Raw genomic sequence first — 27,193 nt, 5'->3', positions numbered from 1 at the left:
AATCATTAACTAAAGATTCACTAATGTAGTGTCTCTCACTTTGATCTCTAGTAATTAGTTATTTTCTATTACATACTCACTGTCTATGACGTATTGGTCGATAATGAAAAGATATTATTGATTATTGATTCTTTATCAAGTTCCCTCTTGATTGTTGATAGAGCTCATTGTGATTATTCAGCAGTTTGAACCCAGTGTATAAATAGTGACTCAGGTGTGTAAATGCTCCACTTACATGATTCTGACTATGACTTAAAGCTGGCAAACAACCATGCAAGCATTTATATTTGGATCTTATACCATTCTGATGTACAGAACATTTTAGACCCCTCTTTAACAGTTATTAGGGAAGTACTTTTGAATGATGCATCAAACTGTTCCAGATGAATTCTGTACTTGTTCTTTATTAACTACATTGTTACAATATTGTTGTGTTATTGGATTATCTTGAAATATATCATAGTATTTTTGCATTATTAGCTGTCTGACGCTGCCCACAGCTTCATTTAAAACGTGAAATCTAGTGAAACTCTCTTTCAAAGGTCTTTATGTCTGCTGATGTGTTACAACAGAACTATTGAGCTGTGCTGGCATCAAGTAGCTGGCAGACAGAAATGACTGCGGTAGTGTTTAACTTTCCTTTCTGTTTCATCATCAATTTTAACCTTAACAAAGAGTTTCAAGCAATGAGCACCTGCAAAGTTAAAACCTTCTTAATGTTCTCTCACACTCTATAAACCCAGTTTCTCTCCTCTACTCCTTTCTCATTAGGTTCTGATTTTCTTCCACTCTCTTCCTTCGTCTCCTTCTCTGTCTAATGACGCAGTAAAAGCAGAGCTTGTCTAATTTATTTTGGAAATTGAGGTGGTCCATGTACTCCTTACCAGAAATATTACCCCTTGATTGTAAAAGTTAATTTACCAAAAACGCATGAGGTCAAAATATGGACGCATTAACTACTGTTTTGAACTACAGCCAAAACCATTGGGAAATATATTATCTTGGTCCTGAGAAACAGGTCTAGCATAAAGACGGCAAAGCACTTGCTCTAATTCACAGATACAGACAAAATGAACGTGCAGTATGAAGTAGTTAAAAGGGAGTTCATTCATCTCAACTCACTGCATAATTTCCACACAACTCCATAGGAAGCAGTCACATAAATATGACAGAAAACTGCTGCTGAAAAGCCATTAAAAGACTGTAACTTTTACAGAAATAAAACTAAGATGTGAAATTAAGCTCCAGGATTTTAATGTACTGAAAATAAATTACAGTCAGAGGTGGGTAAATGTTTATTTCTGCTACCGCAAGCAATCTTTGTGGTATAAAGAAGAGCTTAATAGTTGGACTGTAATGAAGGCCACAAGCTGAAATGAGCTGGGCAAACAATAAAGTTACATACTTTAAGACAAGCCTTAACCCTTCAGACTGTATGCTCTTCTCTCTGAACCTTTGAGATATGTGAAAATATGCCAGAAAACTCTTAAACATTTATTTGCTGTGTCAATTATTTTTTACATTTACTCATCAGGGGCTTGGACACATTGATACTCTTAAATGCTTAGTGAAACTTTCAATTTTCTATGGACCTAAAATTTCCTATCACTAATTTGATATTAACTGGAACAGACTTATAAAATGATCTTTTCATCGTCTGAAAAAAGGGTGTTTGATTATGTAGTTTTGCTGCTTTTCCTGCCTTGTTTAAAAGCAACATGACTGCCAGAAAAGAGGTCAGGTGACCATTTCACGTATGAGCTTTGCTGTTTTCTGGAAGTGTATTATTACCTCACTCAATGTCTTTATAAACACAGTTTTAACAGAATTTAATAAATCGTCACAAACATCTAAGTGTTAATAGAATACACAAATCTGTCGCATCATAAAAAGTACTGTAATCATTTTAACACTTTATTTGTTTTGTAATTTAGAATCTTTGGCTAAAATTGTGTGATATATTAAAGCAAATAGTTGTTTTCCCAGGTTGATGTGGGATCAACATCACCTAGAAGGGGCTGTGTAGTAAAGGTGCACTGGCTATAACTACAGAAAATATAAAAATAACGTTTAGACTCTTTGTTTAATTAACATTGTCACCACTTCAAAAATGAAACAAAACAAAACACAAGCAAAAAATTGACTTTTAGCTGTCTACCATGTCGACAGGAATAAACCAGTCATATCTAAGTAGGCCTGTAACTGGGAGCCACCATCCGAACGTGGCCAGCAATGTCCTCACAAATAAAGACGGTATTATCTGAATGAATCTCCAGTGAAATAGGTCTGTACTGCTATTTGACTTGATTGTGCTTCACTTATATGTGCAACAAAACCTTTTCTGTGAACCACAACATGCTCCAGTTTTTTTCGTAATTGCTAAACATCTGTCCTTTCTGCTGCATATTTTTGAATCGGATCCGGTGGGTTGATAATCTTGCAGAGATGTGACCCTCTCAGTTATTCCCATTTTACAATGAGTTATTCTCCAGAGTCCCAGTCTTATATTAAATTATAATGAGTTAACGGGTAGGACAGTTTGTACACAGATAGTAAATATTTAATTTTAATCATTCTCTTTGTCACTCAGGGGTAAAAGTTTCAAAAGTAAAAATAGAAAAGGACAAATATATGAGCTCATGCATTTGCGTGAATATCAGCATCCATATGTCTGGTGTCTATATTTTCCTCATTCATTCATACAGACACGTTCTGTAGTATCAGTGTTTGACAGTGTCAGCACTGTTAAATTGTCAAAATGTTCACTGTGTCTCCTTTGCCCGGAAAAGCTGCCCTATGGCGTAAACATGTTGCAATAAAGTGTAGCGCTAGGACCCTGCAGATAAGCAGGAGTGTCGACAGCCGTATGCTAGCAGATACTGACTGTATGCTAGCAGATACTGTTGTTACAAGAATTCATGAACTGCAATAGCAGCATAGGTTTTAAAACTTTAATAGAGGTAAGAACAGACGACAGCCACCAATCTAAACAACACAGTAACGTTGCTAATAATCCCTTTCAGATATCAGCTGACAGCCAAATCGTTGTTAATATCTTTGTGTGACAAATATTAAGCTACGTAGCGTTAGCTTCAGCTGGGAGGAATCTGGGCATTTTATTAGATTAACATTTAATGACCTAACCGCTAAAGTGCTTTTCGGATGTCTGCTGGACAACAGTGCATGCTACATGATGTGTTGCCGTTTGTTGTTTACTGCTTGATCCCACCAAGTTAGGTGGCAGTGGTTAGCAAGCTAATGTTAGCTGACAAGCTAGTACTTCAACGTCCAGTTGGCTTAATACTGATCAGTGTGAGCAAATGTCAATATGATATATGATACTCAGATAATCAATTGATGTAAGCCCATAAGATGTTGGCAATGCAAACTGATAATGCACGTTCATTTTAAACGTATTACTCGGTCTGATTATGGGAAAATAACTTCTTAAATAAAAACTGTATACTTACATTCATAACCTGTTCATTATAAAAAGGGTGAGGGACAAAGGCACGAAATCTTGAAAAACAGGTCAGACTATTATCTGTTTCTTATCTTTTCTTTTATTCAAACAATACAGAATATTAATAGCCTTGTTTTTATAATAATCAATTGACGATTGTGGCTCCACAAGCCTGTGCACTCCTAGGGCCAGTCCTAAGTTTGGTCACAGAGGACATCTGGCATAAAATCCTTTACCAAATCAAACATACAGATTTTGAAGGATGAGATTTCCATATTGGATTGGTCGGGGAGTCTGGGTTAACAAGAACTACCTCTGGTGCTGTTGACCAGCAGGGTACAGGTAAAAACTGTGTGCTGGAGAGGGGGGAAGGCATATTCAGTACAGCGAGAAAGAAGGAATGACAGGAGTGTGGAGGTGAGGAATTTAAATGTTGGAACTATGACTGGTAAAGGGAGAGTGCTGGCTGGATACATTGTACAAAGGATGCTGATTATGGACCTACCAGGTGGGGAAAAAGGAAGAACACAGGGACAATTCGTGGATGTAGTGAAGGAGGACATGCAAAGAGTTGGTTTGACGAAGGAAAAAGCTAGGAATACAGAGAGATGGAAGCAGATAATCTGCTCTAAAGGGAGCAGCTGAAAAAAGAAGACAAATACTCATTAAATATATATGTCTTTTAACTGTGGTTATCTTCTCAGACTTAATCATGTCTCAGGTGGAGAAGAAGGCAGGGCTGCTGAGGAGGACGTCATCCTCTAAAAAGCCCTTGAAAGAGAAGGTGGTCCTCATGTATGATGAGATTTTTGCAGTGAGTATCATAGAAAGTCAAACAATGTCGATGTTGAGAGTTTTGAGAAATGCATTATGTTCAAGTGCTAACAATGTCATTTCTGCTTGATTTAGAAAGAAGACCCAGCAAAAAATAACCCTCGTTTCTGGGATGAGCTGTTTCTTATGAAGGTAAGGAGAAAGAAGTGTGCTGCATAACAGGAAATCTCTCACAGTGCACTCTGTGGTTATGTGAAGCTGCAGCAGTGATGTGATGCACATAGTTTAAAGAATGCATACTTTAGAAAAGAGGAAGTACTGATGCTCAAATCAAATACACTGCAACCAAATACTGCAGAGATAAGGACTTTTGAAGATTGCCAGGCAGTATAATTTGCATTTATTGTGATACTTCTCTACTATGAATGGTTAGGCTATTGCTTTTTTAACAGGAGAGTAGTCTGAGATTTTGAAGTGAATCTTTTATATGACTTATGCACCCTTAACGTTTAATTCTCCTTGCCTTTCACTCAACACTTTTATCTTTTTTACCCGCAGGTGAACCTAGAGTACCTGGAGTCAAAGTTGGAGAGTGTGGATGGGGAGGACGTCCAGCGCATTCAAGACAACATCAACTCTCTGTTTCACCACTGCGTTCAGGCTCTGGGAGAGGAGCACCAGATCAAAGTGGTCAATGCCCTGCAGGTAACTGTCACCTGGATTTTCAACTGCGTGCACATTGTGTATATAATCATCACATTAGGAGCAATCTAAGTATGTTGATCAGGCTGTTAGCTTCTTTTGACTGATAAATTATGTTAGCTTGACTCCATATTTTTATTTTATAATATCATTTCACAAAAATGTGGAAATGTGTGTTGTGGTTTTTAAAAAATAAAAAATATTTAGGTTAATGGCATTCTATAATGAGTGTGTTGATATGCATAGAGGTGTTATGATTGCAGTTTATAATAACTACAGTATTAAAGCTTAACCCTGTTAAATAATGAAACATACTAAAACTATTTTTCTCCTTGATGCAGTAACAGCGACAATATCATCCCATGACTGTTGTTCTCTCATGCAGGATTTATGGACCTGCATCAGTATTGCTTTTTAGGTCTTTTTCTATTCAGAGTGAAGTTTAAGTATGCAACCAATGCAGAAGTACCCACCTGCAGTGCCCTTAAAAAAACAACACAGTGTAGCCTGGTGGCACTGACATTATGTAGCAGTTGAATGCTGATTGGTTGAAAAGCTGGGTTAAACAGAAAAGGGAGCAATAGCAGAGTTCACCATAAACACCATCAAGCATGGAAAAAAAATCCAAAATCAAAACAGCACACTCAAAAAGCCCATAGATCTGTCACAACACAGCAGAGTCATTACCGTGTAGTATGACTTCTGTCTATCAAAACTCAAATATATAGTACATATTTACCTGATGTTCCACACCTTTGAGGCATCTCCCCTTGCTGTAAATCTTCGAAAATCTGCATAACATTTAAAAATTACCAATGCAAAATGATGTGGGGTGCTTTACAGACGTGCCGATTCATGAAACATGTGTTAAGCAGCCCATGTGTCCTCCTTTACTTCCAGACTCTCTGTGCACTTTTCCGAGGGGTCCACCAGAAGAACAAGTCGGCGTCCGGGTTTGATATTATCAACATGCTCATGGGGTTTGATAAGGCTGAGCAAAGGATGAAGGTATGTTAGACTCTAAACCAAAATAGAAAGAAATAGAAAATAGAAATAGAAAGGAAATTGAGTGAAGTCGATTAGTAAATAAAGATGTAAAGGGAAAGATGGGTTGAGTTGTTGCTTTTTTTTTACTCATTCATACACTTCCTTTTGTTTGTGTCTCCTGCAGGACCTGATGGAGAGACTGGACAGCCTTCTCTGTGGAGACAGCTCAGAGAGTCTCAAGAGCCTTTGCCTCAAACTGTTGCTGTGTTTGGTGACGGTGAGATGGAGCATGTATGATAATTATCATTTGATATGCTTGTTCTGCTGTTACACAAAATGTTACAGCTGTTGAAATATTGTGTTACAGGTAACAGACAATATTAGCCAGAACACTATACTAGAATATGTGATGATCAATAGCATCTTTGAAGCCATTCTTCAGGTAAATCATTTGAATAGAAAATATAATTCTGTGATTTTCAGTTATATTTTGAAATTGTCTCTCAGCTCTGGTCTATTCATCTTTGCTCTCTGTTTGTTTCCTGCTCAGATTCTGTCAGATGCATCCAGCAGAGGGCAGCATGGTTATGATGCTGTGGTGCTTCTGGCTCTCCTGGTGAACTATAGAAAATATGAGGTCTGTTTGATGTGCATATGCTGACTTTTGACTGTGCTAGCGTTTCTTCATATAAAGCTTTTTCTACAATAGTCATGAACTCCAGTATAAGACCCATGTGAAACTGAACCGGGTTGTGTATCCAAAAGCAAAGATCAACCTCCTGTTCTCCGACGAATCTCCTTCTGGAAACTGATATGTATCTTCTGCTGTAAAGTCTAAAAATGAGAAGATATGTTAAAGGCAATTATTAGTCTCTAAACACCGCAACAGTAGAGAATAATAGGTAAAAATAACTAAGAGGAAGAAAATAACTCGGGCGTTTTAAATCATGTTTCCAGAATATTAATGGTGCCACACTCTAATTAGTTAAGCCAATGTGGATGAGGGGTAAAACAGTGTCTTCATGCATCATCAGGGTGACTTTACCGGCTGACTGTTTCTATTTGTAGTCTTACTGGGATGCCATCTTGGGTGCATCGGGGACAAAAAGAATAATATTCCAGCATCCATTTTCTGCACTTGGTATAGAGTTTAAAAACATTATTTTTTGTACCAAAGCCCTTCTTGACGCCATATTTTCACCCTCTAGAAAGAAAAATAACCTTCAAAAAGGATGATGTATTTTTATTTGCATTTCTGAACATTGCATTGCTTAGCCTGACCAGTTAAATGTTGCAGGTTGTTAGTGTATATACTGGGTAGGAGGCTCTTGAGTTAGTAAGTTATAATAAATAAAGAATGGTCTTTCATGGTCTTTAATAATAAAGTATTTACTTTTCCTTTTCTGTTATAGTCTGTGAATCCATACATTGTAAAGCTCTCCATTGTGGATGATGAACCAACACTAGATGTAAGTATGCTGTCACTAGCTGTTGTAATTGCAGAATAATAAATAGCCAGCCTGATGTAGGTGGTCTTTACATCAGACAGATAATCAAAGCTTTCACTGACACCTTGAATGTTTTTCTTTTCCAGGGAATGGGTATGGTTGTCCACCAAGCTCTGACAGAATATAACAGGTGCGATTTAAAACTTCCATCTGTCAAAAAGGTGTTTTTAATGATGCAGTACATAGTGTGCTGAGAGTGTTGGTACCATCAGTTTAGTTTGATGTATCCTGCAAATGTTCTATTTCTATTCTCCTTAAAAGAAAACAGGCCTTCATAGCTTTAGTTATTTATATCTGACAGCTTTCTTTGGGAGTCTGTAATGTTTTTTGGATGAGGAAAGGTTCAGATATTAAAATGCTGTGTGTGAAGGAGGTCTTGTCTGTCTGCGTGCATAGACAGACACATCAAAATGATGGATGGTGGCTCAATGCACTTCATTGTTTTTGTGTATAAACTGATTGCCCGTAGATAATAAACTGCAGAGAGCAAAAGGAGGTGTTAGGTAAATGTGTGTTAGGTTAGGCATGGCTGTTTTTATTGCTCTCTTTTGTGGCTTACCTGCCTTTCATTAATTTGTCATTCACTCCTCTTTTTTTGTTCTTTCTACTTTCTGTCCATCTGGTCTTTTTCTCTTTTTAGGCAGTACAAAGACAAAGAGGAGGAGAACCAGGGTGGCTTCTTCTCTACCCTCACTAGTATGGTGGGCAGCATGTTTATAGCAGATGCTGATGAGAAGCTCTCCGTACAGTAAGTGCAAAGCTGTTTCACTTCCTACATCAGACAGATTCATTGTTCTTTATACTCAAGTTAAAAGTAACAGGACAGAATTAGAGTACGAATGAACAGGTTGGCTGAAATACTATAAACAGAAGGAAGACACTCAGATATTAATAAGTTTAACCCAGTATTTACTGTTATATTTACAATGTGTTACATATAGTTTTTAATATCTTTAAGTCCATTTGTCAGAACCTCAGTTTCATTAATAAAAACAAGATTTATCTGGTAGAATTTTAGATATCTCGCCATGTTATTTCATCATTTAGATGCATGGACTTGCATGGAATTAAATCACTATTTTTGCCCATCAGTCCACATCCAGTAAGCCATAATAACACAGGAGCATTTGATTGTGGCCTTTGTCTAAACCACTTAGACAAAGGTACTATAATTTTGCTTTTGCTCCATTTGCATCCATTTTTCAGGTGATGAGTAGACCGAGTGCTCCTCTGAAATAGTGCTTGTGTCATCAGATTAGACGATTTGTTTCATTCATTCATTCATTCATTCATTCATTCATTCATTCATTTATTTGTTCATTTTCAGGCACAACAAATACCTATATTGAACATAAAATGCACAAAACAAAAAACAAAAATTGCCTGAAAAAGGAGTGGGACGAAGAAAACTTATTAAATCCCACCCCTATACTCACTCATCAACAAAAAAAACAATAAACTTCCCGCAGCTACGCCCATCATTGCATACAGATGTTTGCTCTTGCTTTGTTGCTCATTTTCAGTTCCATATTAGAACCTTGCAAGACTTAAAGTCTTTGTATTATACTGGACTTTAGTTTAGCATTTCAGTTAATGCTGTCTCTGAAATAAGTTCCATTCCAAGCCATCTTCGTTCTCATTGGATGCCCCTTGCAAACAGAACATTTTTACAACAGGTGGGTGGGGCTTCTGGGCTCGCAGACATAGATGTGTGCTTAAGATGTCCATAGTAGGTATACACGCTCTCTGTGACATCATACCGATCTAAAAGTAGAAAAACATTGTGAAACTGAGTGTTGAGATCAGTCTGATATATATAGTCAGCTGCTGTATAATTCTTTCAGTCACTTCAGTCTTGCTAGTTTACCACCAAGGCCTGATGCTTTGTCCTCCTTCAGGAGGTTCTCTGATCTCTCCGTTAGGGTTAGGGGTCGGGGTTTTTCTTACACCTTTTTTACTTTACTATTTAGTTTGAGTTTTGAGTTAATGCTGAACTGAAGGAAAAGTTTTGTTTCAGATTTCTTGCATCTCACAGGTTTTGGGCTGCTGTGCTTGTGGGTTTATAAATCATTTGTACGCTTCTTCTGGTCTATTCCTCACTACAGCTTTACAGCAGATGTTGTAGGAAGTTTATTGGACTTCTTGGCTTGGTATATAATCACTTTTTCACTGTGAGTTATTTAGTCTAGACTGACGGGGAAAAATATATAGCAGTAGACAATATAACTTTTATATGGTATGATGTTTTTGAAGAAAGTAGAAGATAAAAACTGTTGCATTGTTTAGTACAGACAGTTTGGCTCAGGCCAACTAACTTAATATGTTTAAAACTGCAGTCAAATACTTGTGTTCATAATCAGTATACTCACTGTTGTTTTACATGACTAATGTCCCAATTTCTATCAACATAAAAATGGACAATGCATTACGAGGGAATTTGGGAAATGATTTATTATTCTGTTCAAACATTGTGCAGTAGTTAATGACACAGAAAATTAAAAAAGTGACCTGCTGATGCGTGAAGCCGTTGTTAAGAAACTTTGAGCAGCAGAGTGCTTTTCCAGTTGTTCCTTGAGCTTGACTGGATCAAAGGCTGGAACGCTCAGTCCACTATTTTGTAAAATTTGGATATTTATCCAATAAAAAAAGTGTTCTCTCTAACTTAACTTTCATTTCAAGGACAAATGAGGCGATTCTGCTGGCACTCTATGAGGCTGTGCATCTCAACCGCAACTTCATCACTGTCTTGGCACAGGTAACATACAACACTTTTTTGTGTTCTTCTATGCTCACAGCTTTTGGATGTTAGAGGTCAAGTAAAAGTTATTCCACCCCTTAGTTTTTCTGTAATTTTGTGTGTTGATGCCTTTTGGCCTGCACTGTAACTCACAGAAAGTTGGTAAGAAACTACCTTGTCTTCATTTATAATTTAATTTAAAGAGATATTACAGGTGGTCCTCACGCTAAGCAAAGGTCCTCAGGTCCAAAAGTTCCTGAGGTTCTCAGACTGCAATGAGAATTCAGAAAACTTTGAGTTTTATGATTTAATCTTTAGCAAACCTTATCATTTACCTCCTCTCGAGGTTGAAATCTTTTTAATCTTAAATCTTCTGCTACACATGGTATCTGTGAGATGATTTGCCAATAACGACCGATGCGCAGACCAGTGGTTAAGAGTAGAAGCGGAAACAGGCATCACTTTTTATGTATAAGTGGGCACAGGAAAAACTGTTTTATCATGAGGAGACCTTTGAAAGAACCAGGCCCGGGGAAGGACAGCCATGTGTTGTGAGTGAAACAGAAGAGAGAAAAAAAAAGACTATAGAGAGAAAATACTAACTATGGGAGTTAATTACATGCATTTGTCATATATAAAGGCTTCGGAAGTGAAAAGATTGGAGTTGCTTGCAATTTAATGTGTTTTGCTCTTTTAGTATAAATGACTTGATAAGAGTAAAGCGTTTGAGCTAACGACCTAAATAAGGATAAGATGGCAGCCTCAGGACCAGCTCACAAATGTGTTGCTTTTTTGCAGTGTTGTGCTTATTTGCATATTTCAGGGTAAATGAAGAGATTAGGTGAATGATTAGTGCATCGTTCTGTAGATGTTTCACTCTCCTAAACGTAATCTATCTCTACTACTCTTCTTGTTTTCTCACTGACTCAGCTTTTCTTTACATTATGAGACTCTAGGCAAGGTTAATCACTGTTAATGAGGTGTTTTTATGTGTGTCATGTCTTTCCACAGAGCCATCCCGAGATCGACATTGCCGCCACACCTACCACCACTACTCCAACCACCCCTACGACGCCACTTGGCACAACGCCGCCCTCCCTTGACAGTAAGCCGTTCACTTAATATTTTGATTCAGACACGCGTAGACCCAGAAAAGCTTACATGATGTCAGGGGCATTAATCATTGGTTTCGGAGGGCAACTCTCACTGGCTTTATATCACTGTTTGGGAGCACATTTTAAAGTTTCTAGAAAGAATATTTGTTGACCGCAGTAGTCAGTCAACAGACCGTTTTAAAGGCGTTGTCTGGAGGTTGAAAATTGATTGAATAGACTCAGTTACAGGATTCGGTTTTTTAACCTAAAAAACTGTAACCTTGTCTTCTTTGATATAACAAAAAATGACCCTTCAAAGCACCTGAATAGGCCGAGAGCACTGCAAAGGTCTCTAAAGCTGTGGAGCGTTAATGGTCTCTGCTTCTTTGCGTCCATTTAATCGTAACTTTTAATATGCATTTTTAAACACTCCCTTTGAATCTGGCAGCTTTTGTTCACGTTTGCTTTTAAACACTCAAAAGCAAAGAGGCAGAAATAAAAAATACAGTTTGTGCTCTTTACCTGATAGAATTGAGTTCCTAATACACACTCGATTTATTACACCTTAATAAGTGAATTATTAATGCTACTTCAGCTGCTTACTAATCTCACTTTGAAAAGGAGTTCATAGCTCCCACTTCAGCTTTTGTGGATGGTGTATGTTGATGCTGGCACATTGAAAAGCAGCTCATTTGGCATACACATGTGCTGTAACTGTTAAAAGGTACATGTTTCTATCTCTGGATAACTTCAAACCCAAGAGCCATTTTCTATATAAAATATTAACCTCCAGCTTCAAATACAAATGAGAGTTTCACATGCAGTGTGCATCATGAAAAGTTGAGAGAGCGTCAGCCCTGAGGTCTTTTGTGTGGAACATACATGTGCCTTGTAATCACATGTCAGGAATATGCATTTCCTTCTACAGTCGAGCCTCACACGATAGATGGTGTGAAATCTTTTTGTTTTTTTTGGTGGTATGCCTGCTGTGTGCTGAGGAAGAAGGAAACACAGGAGGGTTTTGTGGGGTGGAGGGACATGACCAGCTCATCATTTAACCATGAGTCAAGCTGTATGTTTCAGAGAGCAGAGATTTTTAAATGGATGAAAATGCTTGTCTAGACTGCACAGTTAAATACAGTAGCTACAGTAATGGCAAAAACACATTACTTTTTGTGCGTGAATGAACACTCCGTTTACCCAAACAAGTTAGCTGCTGTTTTATCCCAAAAGGCTGAGTCTGTTCATCTGGACGTAGCAATTTCAGTGGGAGAAACGTTTTGTCACTCATCCAAGTGATTTCTTCAGTCTCAGCTGACTGCAGGATTCCCCAACCATATAAACAGTACATTTGCACAATGACTGAAACCAACCCACTGAATGAACAGTTGGGCTGTGAGGTCAAACAGCTACGTCCAGATGAACAGAATCAACCTTTTGGGATTAACTTACCTGGATGATTGAGCATGCATCAAGACAGCTGTTGTTTCAGTGTCATGCTGTTGTTAATGGTGGCTTTAAGATGGGCTCAGGTTTCATGGAGAGTCATAATTTAAAGACTGGGACTAACTTCAAAATTTCTTTTTTGCAACTCTTTTGTTTTCTGGATTCAGAGTAAATCTGAAAACAAGGAAATTAGTTTGACTGTGTGTGTGTTTTTTTTTTTTTTTTTTTTTTACCCTAGTGATGATGTTTATCTGTACTGTCATTTCTACATTTGCATTATAGTGATGAGCAACCCAGAACTGCCTCTGGATCCCAACCTGCAGACCAGCAACCTTCTCATCACCTTCCTCAAGTATGCTTCCATTGTAATGCAGGATACAAAAGGTAACAAAAAGATTTAAATCCTCTTTCTCTTGGTCTCTGCTACTCTACCTTCTTATAATCATTCATTCTGGTAATTTTAATTTCATCTTTGTCCTAAAGTGCCCCCCCAAATTATTAAACTGTTATAGCTGTCATCATGTTGTGGGTTGTTTATGTTTAGTCCTTTTATCTGTTATTGTTTTCAAAGATGAGCACCGACTCAACAGCGCCAGACTGTGCCTGATTATTCTCACCTGCATAGCCGAGGTATGAGAACCTACCGTCCTGCAACAAATGCCACCGACCACATTCTCCATCAACCTGACCATCTTTGTTTTTAATCCTTCCCTGTACGATAGGACCAGTATGCTGATGCCTTTCTTCATGATGACAATATGAACTTCAGAGTCAGTCTCCATCGAATGGTGAGTTCATGGCCGTGTGAGTGACACTCAGTGAGGATAGAAGTAATTACAAGGTGCGATCCGAAAGTCCAGCCTGTTTCTGTTATGCGTGATTAGCGTACATCATGGTCATTTCCATGAACAGGTGTGAGAAGTAACTTTCCTGAGTCAGGATTTTGTGTGACAGTGCACGGTCAACACTGGGATCTGCGTTAGACAGGTGTGGACATTTGTCATTTGTATGGTCTCTGTGAATAGCCCAGTGTTAATGTAATAAACCTGCACTGTCAGTGGAAGATGTTTCACTCTAAGGGGACACATCAGGTCAGGATGGTGACCCAGGCCGTGATCATCACTCTTTTGATTGTTCCCGGGGGTTGAAAACTGAATTCATTCCCTAGGATCAGACTTTTTACTGCATGTTCTATTATAACATCTTGCAGCACAGATGAATCTAAATGTTACACAGTGGCACAGTGAATTGTACGCTTTAAAAATGTGCGCTGGTTCGTTTCCCCCTACTAAGATATTTTTAACTCCCTACTTGTCTTCCCTCGCCTGATATTACTCCATCTGATTGCTTCCTCTTGTGCATCAAAGATAGTTAGATAGAAAGATAGGAGCATTTCAAGTGTGGACACTGGGTGTGGTATATGGTGTCTGCAGTTGGTTGGAGGTATCAACTGTTTTAGTTTTGTCAACTGAAACATATAATCAGCTCTTGAGTGAATCTCGTTCTGTAGCTAAACTCAGACTCCATCATTTTGGACTTCAGCTGGCGGCTGTAGACCTTGTTCTTCTCTGCAGCCTCTGTGAGCTCAGAATAGCAGTGCATGGAAAAATTGCCCACTGCTACAGATTCTGGTTAGTGTGGCCCTCTTGCTCACTGATCTCCAGACCAGAAGGAGGACTGCTGACAGTTCAAAACAGTAGAATTGGAGTACCTCCCACAAATCCTCTTTGTGAAAACAGCTAAATGAAATTGACATATAGCACAAAAGCAACCTGGCCAGTGAGATATCTGGCAAAACATGAGATAGGCAGTGACTGAACTCCGACACTAAGATGGAAGGAATAGAGTTGCAAATAAAGTTACTCTCTTAAAAGTTGTACTTTGAAGGATTACATACCCGTGCAGATGCTGTCAGTTTCTGACTGTGACTGTTATTTAGTGTCTGCTGATTATCTGTTCTGTGTCACTTAACAATAAATAACATACAGCTGTAAAAACTGTTTCCAAAACTGCAAAGTAGGCTTGTCTTGTACAGTTGTAATTATTAAAATTACAGAGTATCTGTGCATATTAACATATTTTTCTATTTCTATATTTTTCAGCCTATGAGGCACAGGAAAAAAGCAGTGGACAAGAACATCCCGTCACGGCCGCTGGTGTGCGCTGTTCTAGGTAAGAAGAGTGTTTTAACACTTGTTTACTATGGATTCAAATCAGCAATGATATCTGTTAGCTGTAAGGCCTAACTTCTGAGTTTTAAACCTCATTATTATGCAATCAAAGGTCATGCATTTTAACAGTTATCTTTTGTGCAGATCTGATGGTGGAGTTTATTGTTACTCACATGATGAAGGATTTCCCCATGGATTTATACCTGTGAGAACACATTAAATTACACATATATCATTATGACTCATCCATCATCAAATCGATTCAATCAGAGTTTCTTGTCTTATTTCCTGTGCAGGCGCTGTGTGCAGATCATCCACAAACTCCTTTGTTACCAAAAGAAATGTAGAATCAGATTACACTACACCTGGAGAGAGCTTTGGTCAGGTAATGATACCTCATCTTCTCGCTTATGTACTGTTTGTCAGAAAAAAAGCGCCATTCAGATAGGATTTATTTCTCAGGGTGAAATAAGGTGAATTTAATGAAATGCCTGCTGTTTTTTTATATATCACAGGTTATCTCATAATTTAAATCCCAGTGTCCTTGTATTTTAGAGTCAATCTCAGCTTTTCCATTTTCATCCCAGTTTTTGTGAATTAGTGAGCTGATAATACCATTTAGCTCAAAGCACAGTCCCTCAAAGCTCTGAAGAACAATTTCCAATTTATGACCTTTTCACAGAAATAAGTAGATACATTTTAGATAGTAGATAAGTACACCCTTACTGCTTTTAGAGTTTAGAAGGTAAGTAGCACCCAGGTGCTGCTAATCAAATGCACTTGATTGTTGATCATTTGCAAGCATGACCACCTCTATAACAGCAGAAGTTTGAGGTATTTGCTTGCATGGCGCATTCAGGTGTGTTAACACAATACCGCAGTCTTTCCACGAATGAACGTTCAAGTAGATTTAACCCAAGATCATCTGAGACTCTACACGCCTCAGCATGTAGCATGTTAATGTTCATGACAGTGCAGCTGGAAAAAACTGTGCAAATATGGATTATTCAGAGGGATTGCCAGGAGAAATGGTGACGTGGCGTCTGTTGGATCTGAACAAAGATTTTAAGACTTCTGGAACAATGTTCTTTGGAGAGAACAGATTAAAGTGGGGATGTTTGGTCGTAATTCGCAACACCACAGCATGTCAGCACAAATACCTCATACCAACTGTCAGCATGGTGGTGGAGGGATGATGATATTGGTTTGTTTTGCAGGGACAGGACCTGGGCACCTTGCGGTTGTTGAGTAACCATAAACTCCTTTGTATAAAACAGTATTCATACTCTAGAGTCAAATGTAGGGACTTCTGCCCAACAGTTAAACATTTTGGTTCATGAAACGGGACAATGATCTCAAGCAAGGAGCAAATCTACAACAGAATGGCTTAAAAAAGAAGAGTCAAGGCAGTGCAGTTGCAGTGACTCATTCAAAGTCCAGACTTCAACACAACTGAAATACTGTGGTGGGAGCTTAAGAGAACTGTGCATAAACAAATGCCCACAAACCTCACTGAACCAAACCAAGTTTGCAAAGAAGAGTGGGCCAAAATTGCTCCACAGTGATTTGAGAGATGGATAAAGTCAAACTGAAAATGAATTTGAAGTTAAATTTGAAGTTATTGCAGCTTAAGGTGGGTTTACAAGCTATTGAATCATTGGGTGTATTTACTTAGAGTCCTGTGAAAAGTTCTTTTTCACATGACTGTTGATGTATATACCAGAAAATAAGTAAATGCTCAACAGGTTACTTTTAACCTAGGTTTAAATGACCTGAGAGACAACATATGACTAATTTAAAATGTTTGATTTGCTAAATATATATCACCTCACGAGCTGAGCAAATAGTTCCTGCTTTTGCAAAACAAACACAATTTTCTTCTAAAGTGTTGTTTTGTAAATGTACTGCATCACTGAAACCAGATAATGAGTCTCTAAAGAAAGCACAATCCATCCTCGTGGCCTTGTTTTCAGCCTGGTCAACAAACAATAGGATAACATTTCAGCTTGTAATGGCCTCATCGCGCTGTGTCTCATTAGAATACAGATTCCTCTAATCAGACCAATAATCAGCTTAATTCCCTGAATAACCCCGACTCTCTTTTCCTGGTGGAGATAATAGCGTACCATGAAATGACACTGGAGAGAAAAATGAATTCGATTGTTTGTCTTCTTTTAGCATGTTGCTGTGCCAACTCGTGTTGGAGCTTTTTTTGTGCGTGCACATTTTGGTTCTTCTCGTGGGATTGTTTGCCTCAATAAAAGCCCGTGAAGAGGCTAGATTTGGTGTTGAAAGACCCCCCCTCCTGTGATTCCATTATCTACCTTAATAAAGCTGCACACTAAGGAAAGCAGTCTGCTGCCATATGCCTGTGCTGCTAGACGATTAGCAACACTCCTCTGTATTTCATTAATGCAAGCATGTCTCCCTCTGCATTAGCTCTCATCAACCTGCTGAAGTTCCTGCTGTCAAATGAGACCACACTGCTGGCCAAGCACAACATCTTTCATCTGGCCTTGCTGGTGAGAATCATACACTGTTAAAAAAAAAACACATGGAGGCACAGGACCAGACCACAAACCACAGTGAGGATTGGTTTAATAGAGATGCTGTATGTGTGAGAGTTAGTAAGAAGACAGATTCTAGTAGTGGCGCTTCAACCACGAATCTAAACAAATTTTATGTTTGTCCAAGGAGATTAAAAGCACCAAACGGATGTGGTGTAAATGTAATTTTCCTTTATAAATCCTCTTTTTGGTTTATTTTTCTCTTGTTGGGTACTTTCTATAAATGTAATGCTCAGCTAATCCTAGTGTGTGTCACTTTATCCAGGTAGTAAACCTGTTCAACATGTTCATAACTTACGGCGACACATTCCTGCCCACCTCCAACAGCTACGACGAGCTGTACTACGAAATCGTACGAATGCATCAGGTCTTCGACAACCTCTACTGCATGGGTATGTAACCTCATTCTTGAGTTTTTAATTTATTTCTTTTAAAGCATTCCTGAACTATTTAATACGCACAGCCATCTTTATACAGCCTTAATCCTAAAAAGGATTTTTGTGTATTTCTGTCATTCTGCTTTCCAGTTTTGAGAGTTTCAACTAACACAGGCCAGTGGAAGGAGGCAGCCAGTAAAGTCACACATGCCCTTGTCAATGTTCGGTAATCACACAGCCACACACCCGCACTCACACTCTTTACTCTGATTTCTGTATCCTAAGAAGGAGAAATGAGTCATACTGGATTGAAGGGAGCTGAAAGTGAGCGAAGTCTTCAGAGCCGTAATTTGGGTTCTCTACCATCTGACTTTTTTTAGTCCCCTAGGCCCCTCTATTTTATAAATTTTTAAGCTTTTATCTCCTTCACCCCAACCTCACACAGATATTGTACTTGGTCTCTTCCTCAAATCTTTTCCCTGTAATCTCCCTTTCCTCCTCCATCTTCTCTGGGGAGATGATCCTCTGAGGTCACCCTGGCTCGAAGGCCCCAGAGGGCAGCCGTATGAACAGGATAGTCCTAGAGGATTTAGCAAATGCAGTGGGCTCCTGATAGAACAGCATCCCTGTGTAAAAAGGCAATCAGAAGAGCTGAAGTGAAGGCTGGGAGTATAACAGGAGTAAATGTTGAAAGAATGGATGAATAAATACACGAAGACAGAATTCTAAAGATTCACAGAAGATGGTCTTATAATGAACTTAAATGAAAGGACCAAACCCATTTTACTCAGTTTGTTTTTTCCACTATAGGCTGGCTTCCCATACATAAATGACAGCAGAATTACCACTGCCGAGAATCCTCTGCATGTTTGTCACTATAATCTGTTTGATATATGACGCAGCCAAAGCCAGTACAAAATAAGCCATTCAATCTCTCAGCTGTGCTTAGTGCATCAACTCATACTTGAGCTTTAAAGCAGTTTGTTTCTCGGAAATAAATGCTAATGATGGAGAAGATTGCCTCTGAATTTAGATTTGATTCCCTGGTGTATCCAAACAATATAAAGGAGACAGTGACATGTATCAGAGGTGACTTTTCTGTTAACAGACACGTTTTGTCAAAAAATACAAATTTCAGATATTTAAACCTTTAATATAATTTAATTATCAATTATTATTTGAACCTAAATAAGATGTTGTTCCACATATCATAGCCAAATGTATTTGGACATCCTTGCTTTCAGCAGATTTCAGACAACTTGTCAAGGATATCAGGTTTGATCCTTGTAGCCTATATGCCGATTATATCTATTGAACTGGGGCCAAGAGGCACAGCTGTTCTTCCTCTGCTATGTATTTCCATTCTGAGCTGCCCTTGATAAAATCTGGAGGATGCATCACACAAACATGCTTTTCTTGACATAACTCAGATAGACTGTGGCAGGAGTTACCTCTTAAATCATCCAAAACATTTTGTTTTCTCCCATCTTTGAACCTCTTTTGCATTGGTCATTTTTAATCTGGGACAACATCGGACGGGTTGCAGTGTGGCCAGTGTCATAGTACATTTAGACTGGCACTGTTTCTTTGTTTTGGGTCACGACTCTGTTTCAACTTTTTGTACTATTAGTTTAGAAAGATTCTTCCACATTAAACCATCTAATTTATTTTTCCCCATGTCCCAGACAGTGGAACAAGTGTGGAATATTTGTTTGATTGTAGCTCATAATTGCTGCCTGCTGTGCTAGTCCTGCCTCTTTAGTCCTTCAGCTCTGGATCTCCACCTGGCACTCAAGCTCACAGCTGCTGTAGCAGGTGGAGAACTGGTTTATGTGGCGCTACACAGAACTCGCCAAGGCTTCAGACAAGGGCTAAGATCAGCAGCTGCAGTGCATGATGATGAAGTTGGAGTTAATCTGCAGGATAAGAAACTTGCTATAGAGCAGCTCAGTTATGTACTGTAACAAAGTATTAGGTGGATAAAACAGTTAGAGACAGAAGTTGAATTATTAAGTCATTCAACAAACATACACATACATGCGCATGGATATCCCCTTTATCTCCCATTTCTTATTTAAAAAGTTTTTTGCGTTTTTCTTCCAGGGCCATAATCAACCACTTCAACCCCAAGATTGAGTCATACGCTGCAGTGAACCACATATCTCAGCTGTCAGAAGAGCAGGTAAACACTTTGCCTGACTAAAAGTTGCATGTGAATAAAAATGAACTTCCATATCGTCTCGGGGCCATTTGGGCTGAACTCCAGTGACATGTCACTCTTGTTCTTTCAGAAGAAAATCTTCTGAATTTCTCAGTAAACAATGAACTAGGCTGAAGTGTTTGAGGAAAAGCTCACTGAGTTTTGTTTTGGGGGGAAGAAAGCCTATTCATCAAGACGTAGTTACAGCAGTGTGGCAGAAATGAATGACTCAAACATTGGTTATGGTGATGAGACGCACAGAAAAGCAGTTGTTATCACACACATCGCTGAGCTTCAGACTCATCATGGCAGATTCAGGGAAACATTACACTGAAAGGCAGGCTTGAGTTATTCTCATTTGAGATTTTATTGTACATAAAATACAGCAAATGTTGCCATTTCTCTGGTGTCTGCAGCTGCTCTTGTAGAAATAATGACAATTTTTCCACATAGTTTGCAAACACAAACAGAGTGTGGATCGAGTCATTAAGCAGAAGCGCTGGGCGACTTTTGAAACAGTAATTTTTGGAAATACGTGAGCCGGGACTGGAAGGAGGCTGAACTGATATGAGCTCTATAAGTTCCATTTAAGACTCGTGTGAAGTCTTTCGCGATGGAAAACAGCAGTTTTGTACTTGATAAGAATTGATGGATTTGGTCATTATTCTCTCCAATTACCTCTCTGCTTTTATCTACTAGATTTATTCACAACAAAGAGGAAAGCCAGAAGGTAACTCAGGTGTCAATGAGCTGCGGCTGGTTTTATGTTATTTTTCACCTTTGGTATTAACAGCCTTTTCGTTAGATGCAAGGGTTGAACAGAAAAGATTGGGTTGAAGCTGCGGTTGCCTAGGGCTGTTCGATATAACGAGATAACGATATAAAAACTATCGTTTCATTTTACGCTATCGTTTGTTTCGTGGTGTCGCAAAATAAACTGTTTACGGTAATATTTTTTCATCGTTTTGATGGTCACTGTAGTGGCTATATTAATTTCTTAAAGTTCTCTCTTTCTTTTATATTTAATATAACCACACTACAGACGGACAAGCACCTGTTTTTATGCTTTGTCGTTAGCAACAACGACGGTAACACCATCGCGTGTCCGCTTGTTTATGTTCCACATAAACCTTTCAAAATAAAGCTCAAGATCCTGTTGAGACTTTTCAAAATAAACTGAATCACGTGAAAGAGCAGATTATTTACGGATTAGAAGTAAAAAGGAGCCGCCAGGTGCTAAAAAATAAACCTTAGACTCAAGCGTTAGAACAGGCTTTTCCCCGCAGCACGCCGTGTAATAAATACTCACAAAGAAAACGGCGGCCGTTACAACTAATGTCTAAAAATGTATAGTTTCATGCATCGGTTAAAACACTCGACTCCAGCTACATGACGCGCAGCTGGAAACACTTCCCGCAAGTCGAGCTGGCCGAGATTCACAGAATTTACAGAAAATGTTACATTTTTGTGATTTATATCGTTATCGGACGATAGAATTCTTATATCGGGATATGAGATTTTGGTCATATCACACAGCCCTACGGTTGCCTTTCTTAAAGTCCATAAAATAGGCATTTCAGATCAGTGATTCTCAGCTGACCATAGGTGTGGATGTGATTGTGTTTGGTTGTCTGTCTGTATTTGTTAGCTCTGTAGTGGACTGTCGACCTGAAAAGTCAGTTGATTGTTTTTAAGAGCTGACAATTTCCAGCTGTCCACTACGGTTAAATTGATACAGATAGAGGAAAGCTGGAAATGTTTAAAAATGATTTTCTTTAGAGTAACGCTGGAAAAAACCCCTTTTACTTGTCTTCTCCTAATTTTAGGCTTTAACTGCTTTTGTACACATGTGGCTGGCTTGGCTTAAGCACAACACATCACGTCTCAGCTGTCCAAAACACGTTTCTGCGTTGTAAATGAATGAACTGCAGAGCAGTGTGAACACATGAACACGCGCTGACAGTGAGAGGCTGAAGATGCCAAGACCTGTCCAAACCTTCTGACTCAGCTTTGTCATAACGACATTGTGCAGACCTCTGCAGGATACTGTTTAAAACATTATAAAAGGCCATTAATATAATTTTATGTGTTTTTATGTTTTAAGATTAATGCCCATTGTGCTTTCTCTGCACAAAGTAATTACAATTTGTAACTCAAATCTGGAGGAAAGAACATGGTCACTATTGGGATTAATATTTCGGTTAGTGTGTTTATGCCGGCTGAATAATTACTCTGGTTGTAAATTACAAGATCAGCCACAGCCAGGGCAGCATTTCAGTAGCTGTATGCAGCCGGTGACTCACATATATGCAGCAGAACAGAGATAAAGAAAGCAGGAACACATGACATCTATAGAGTCAGCTCTTTACTTTTCTCTTGTCTGCTTCTGTCCCTTGCTCTTTGTTTTTCAGTGAACTGAAAGAAACTTTGAATTTTGATCCCTCAGTCTTTTGGCATACTGTCCTAAACACACATACACACACACCAACACACACAAACCCCCTGCTCTCCAGCCCTCTGGAGCGACTTCACTCTCTACAGTGACACCAGAAGACGGATGGCCTCCAGAGACACGCAGCATTGAAACAAGCTGCTGTACGCTCTGTTCCTCACACAAAGTACGAAACTGGACTACAATACTAGAGTTAAAACACATTAAAAACCTGCTTTTTAGTCCATGCATCAAGATAAAGACAGTGACAACTGCGTGCACACAATCGTATCTGCTTAGACACTGAAACAGTTGCACAAGCAACAACCCCTTCTAACAACCTCATACACTTTCCTTTAATTCCCCCTTTTTCCTTTACTTTATATCAACATTTTTGCTTCTGAACAGTTTGTTATATCTTTTGGTTTTTTTCTTCTTTACTTTTTCTTTTTGCATTAGTTTGGTTGACTATTCAAACCTACCACCGCTTTTTCATACAGAGAGGAGGGAGATGGAGAGGGAGGGAGCGAGAGAGAGATATGGGTATGAATTTTTCATCAGTGTACCACCAGAGGTTGAAGTAAAAACAACAGCACTTTTTATTCACAAGCAGAGTCGTAGATTTATTAGAGAACACTCTTCAGGTCTCAGCCTTTAATAAGTCTAAAAATGTTGATTCAGCTGGATAGTAAATAAGCTGCCATGGCTAAAAGAGAATTATGTTATATATAAATGAAATAAGACCTAAATGTAAGTTAACATATGGGTGTTTAATGTATGAGTGTTCATGTTTGTGGAGCCTTTCTGAGAAGCATGACAAAGTGCAGCTCATGTTCTTTGCTGTGAATTTTTCATGCCGTGTGGAGTCTTTCTGGAGCATTAATAAAAAAAAAAGAAAAAGGTCTGCTTAGTGGCTATTTCACAGCTGAAAGGTGTGGAGAATCTCTGTATAATTACCTCTGATTTTAGCCAGTCTTCTTATCTCAGCTGGACATTAGCTGAGGCAACTCTTTCCTCTGCATACGTAACCACAGTTTATACACACTAGTGACGATTCTGCATTATTCGTAGCCTGAAACTTTCATTGTGAAAATGCTTTTAATCCGTGAGTCTTAACAGTCCGCTCAACAACAAAGTAATTAAGCAGCTGCAGTTGAATAAGCCTGTTAGAGTCCCAACTGAAGGCGCGGACAGCACTGAGAAAGTGGGACAGAAGAAATAAAACTTAAATTAAGTGAAATCCGTCAATAAAACCTCATTTTTCTAAATGACACGTGAAACGGTTCATTACAGTGAGGCACATTATCGCTGGAAAAAGTCGGAGAGGAACCAAATGTTACGTTGCAACTCTGAAACACTACTTGATCACTCATAAATAAAAGTGTGGGAATAAAGTATTTAACACTAATTAATTTTTGACTGCTCTGTAACCATTCCCAGTGTTCGCTGTACAATGCAAAAACCAGTTGAGAGAATCACATGAGACTTAATTTCATTTTGTGTTTGTCTGATCTTTTTGTAAGGTGTTGGAGGTGGTACGGTCCAACTATGACACACTGACCCTCAAACTGCAGGATGGCCTGGACCAGTTTGAGAGATACTCTGAGCAGCCCAAAGAGGCTGCTTTCTTCAAGGAGCTGGTAAGAGAGAGGGAGGGTGGTTTGTTTTGAGTGTTCAGGGTTTTATACACTCCATTTGAACTCTTTCTCAAGTGCATCCAGTCTAATGTTTGACTCAAGCAGCGTTTCACTCAGAATGATCAAAAATCTGTCTCTCAGGAGTGTTAGAAACATTTTCTCAGATTTTACTGTGTTTTTTTTAAGGAAGACCATTACTTGCCAGCTTGTTTCATTATAAAATTAATGGAGAAAGTACAAGACACGAGGCAGAAGTAGCAGAAAAGGTGCACATTGACACAACAGCTAGAAGGTAGAGGGTGATTGCTCAGCGCACTATTAGTGAGGTTTTAATTTCTGTTTTTTAGACAAGAGGCAATTATAAAGTTTCAGGACTCCCATCAAAAAATTAAGCATCTTGCCTGATGTAAACAGGGCCAATCTCCTCTTCAAGGTATCTTCTTGCGTACCTTTTGACCACTTCCAGTACAGTTATTATATTGCTCTGTGAATGCCTCATTCTGTGCTCTTGCAAGCCTCTGCGACACACACACTGGATCTAATTTCATTTTGGGGAAATACCAAAAGGAGGCTAAGCGATCTGCGTGCACTGAATGTCGTCCCTCAGATTCCTCAGGATGTTGCAGTATAATTTAACATTGTTAGTGCTACCTTGCTGATCAGATTCACGGTGCACAGCTTGTGCATGCTAAAGGGAAAACAAACATACTACAGCTCCTGCTTCACCTCGCCCAGTGCACCGCTTCTGGGATTGGAAACTGTGAAGCCTTCAGAGGACTGCAGTTCTGATAATCCTCCATGTTAGACTTGGGTGGAAAGAAAAGTTTATGCCTGTTTTGTGCAGCAGTTGAGGTCTGTGTGAAAATATCTGGCAAATGCAGGTGGTCAGAACACACCTTCCATGGAGTGGTACCAAAATCCTCCCAATTATTGAAGATAGTTAGTGGGGTTAGGTTAATTGGTGAATCTAAATTGCACAGTACATAAGTGTGTTAGACTGGTGTAGCCTGCCTCTCACCCTATCGTAGCTGGGATAGGCTCCAACCTCACGCAGCCCTGAATTGGATAAGTGGAAGAAAATGAATGGATGATGTATTTATTGTCAGTGCCATAAATTAATTTGTCGCTGTCGTTAACGTGTTGAAACCTCAGCAGGAAATCACAGAGGCATAGCTGATGAAGAGAGGTTGTTGTGAGTGGAGTGAGATGTTTTACACAAACATAAAGCCTTGTAATAAATGTGCGTGTCCCCAGGTGCGCTCCATCAGCCTGAATGTGAGGAAGAACGTCTCCCTGAACACGCTGAGTCAGGACGTCCTGCTCAAAGAGTTCTCCACCATCTCCTGAGAAACACCCACACTCCCTTCAACACGGATGTGTAAATATAGTTTAACACATGCAACAGAAACGATAACAATCCTGGATGGTTCTTTCCATAAATCATTTCTCATCTTCAGTGTCCTGTGAACTGGATCGGGGGATCCTGCAGAGACACTTAAAGGCTGGATGCACCTTAAGGACAGGCCTGAAAACTCTCCAGACTTTGCTCCTTGTGCTTGTTCATGTTCGTGCTGATTTGAAGAAGTGCCCATATTGCACTGGTCCCTCACGTGCAATCAGCAGTATTGGCTGGACTGTTAACTGACACTTAAAAGTTTTGATTATGGTAGTAAAACAAAGTATTTCAGTCCTCTGGTGTCTAATCACATTTTCTGAATCATCTGTTTAGCAGTTTGTCCTTCACGACATTAGTGATGGTGATGCTGAGCCGTTTTGAGTTTGGTGAATCTTACTGTACTCTTGAATTAGAGCATTAGCCTTTTCTTTTCCGATCAGTGCTCGTTGCGCGAGTATTAAATTCATTCTCTACATGTTCAAGATTGAATTTGAGTATTTTTATGTACTTACTTGCTGAGGGGATAGAGCAAGCTGAGGATGCTTTGAAGTGACGGAAAGCTTTTTATTTTTGTTTTTGATGAGAGCCAATACTAACACTCACTACTGTTACTCACGTCTCCATTATTTTAACAAATGACCTGAATGTGTTTGACGTGAGCTGTTATCATTTAGAAGAAAAACTGTTTATTAATGAAACAAAATGAGCTGTAATGTCATCATGGCTGTTGTGTCTCTGGCACACACAAGGTCTTTAGTGAGAATAGTCTCATGCGTATGCGCTCTTGAACTCACTTTTCTTCTTTCAGAACAGTTGAACTTATATTTTTGAAAGTTGATCTGAATTATGCAATTTCTTTACCTGAAAGGTCTTCTTTCTTTCCTTCACCTCTAACCTCTGTTGGTATATTTATGTTTCTTTTTTAAATAAAGATTGGTTTCCTACTATATCAGTGATTCCTCTTGACTGTTTTCACACATCGTTGAGGATCTGTGACGTTGGTCGCATTGCCGAAGTGCTAACTGATGAAAGAAACATTGAATTGTAGGGGACAGAATTCATGTCACCTGCAAGAAATATGAATGATTAAAAAAAAAGAAACCAGGAAAAATTAATGGTTCTTTCAGAGTATTTGATATATTTACTGCACTCTGCTGGGACAAACTAGCAGTGTATGAATTTATGTAGAAGGTATGACATCATCTTTATACACACATTTTTCAAAATAAAAAATAATAATAAAAATCCCCGTAAATCCAGCTTAGAGGATTGTGAGATACTTTATGAAATGAGAACAGCAGCTGCAATAAATATATCAGACTGAATGCAACGATCCTGATGTATGATTGTAGTTGCAACATGATAATCAGTCAGAGAGATGCAATGTGATTCTGGGTCTCACATGTACCAGGCCTGTTATTCTAAACTGTGGGAACAAGTCTGTGAAAATGAGACACACACCTGATTATATAATGAGAATGTAAAATGTGTTTTGTTGCAACAGCAGAGATGTGGAAGTAGTTCATTAAAAACAAAAAATCAATAGTCTGCTGCTGAATAAACGTATTATCAGGTCATAGTTGGTGAGAAAGTGGAAACTTTCCTGCTCCAGTCTCGCTGTTCCGCCTTTTACCCTTCTTGCCCCTTCATGTTGTGAAACTAATTAGCCAGTATCTCTGATAAACTTTGTCCTCCAGCTACTT

General features: G+C 38.9%; 1 protein-coding gene across 2 annotated transcripts; it reads left to right on the top strand.

Moving 5' to 3' along the window:
• Positions 1-2,817: 2,817 nt before the first annotated feature.
• On the top strand, positions 2,818-26,439 carry armh3 (armadillo like helical domain containing 3). Of its 2 annotated transcripts, XM_082537763.1 has the most exons (26): positions 2,818-2,960; positions 4,168-4,277; positions 4,373-4,429; positions 4,796-4,942; positions 5,840-5,947; positions 6,111-6,203; positions 6,294-6,368; positions 6,477-6,563; positions 7,339-7,395; positions 7,521-7,564; positions 8,075-8,182; positions 10,114-10,189; positions 11,183-11,276; positions 12,994-13,095; positions 13,283-13,341; positions 13,434-13,499; positions 14,814-14,883; positions 15,027-15,087; positions 15,179-15,267; positions 17,322-17,404; positions 17,715-17,841; positions 17,977-18,052; positions 19,930-20,008; positions 23,981-24,097; positions 25,349-25,472; positions 25,552-26,439. In XM_082537763.1, the coding sequence occupies exons 2-25, from the start codon at positions 4,176-4,178 to the stop codon at positions 25,439-25,441; spliced, it is 2,070 nt and encodes a 689-aa protein (XP_082393889.1). In that variant the 5' UTR covers positions 2,818-2,960; positions 4,168-4,175; the 3' UTR covers positions 25,442-25,472; positions 25,552-26,439. The 2 variants fall into 2 exon arrangements, with proteins under 2 accessions (XP_082393889.1, XP_082393888.1); XM_082537762.1 differs by having other exon boundaries at positions 25,349-26,439.
• The last annotated feature ends 754 nt before the right edge of the window (positions 26,440-27,193 follow it).

The sequence above is a fragment of the Aulonocara stuartgranti genome (assembly GCF_965226115.1).
Source record: "Aulonocara stuartgranti genome assembly, chromosome: 6".
Taxonomy (NCBI): Eukaryota; Metazoa; Chordata; class Actinopteri; order Cichliformes; family Cichlidae; genus Aulonocara; species Aulonocara stuartgranti.
The sequence above is the reverse complement of the archived record's forward strand: the minus strand, read 5'-3'. Positions and strand labels throughout refer to the sequence as shown.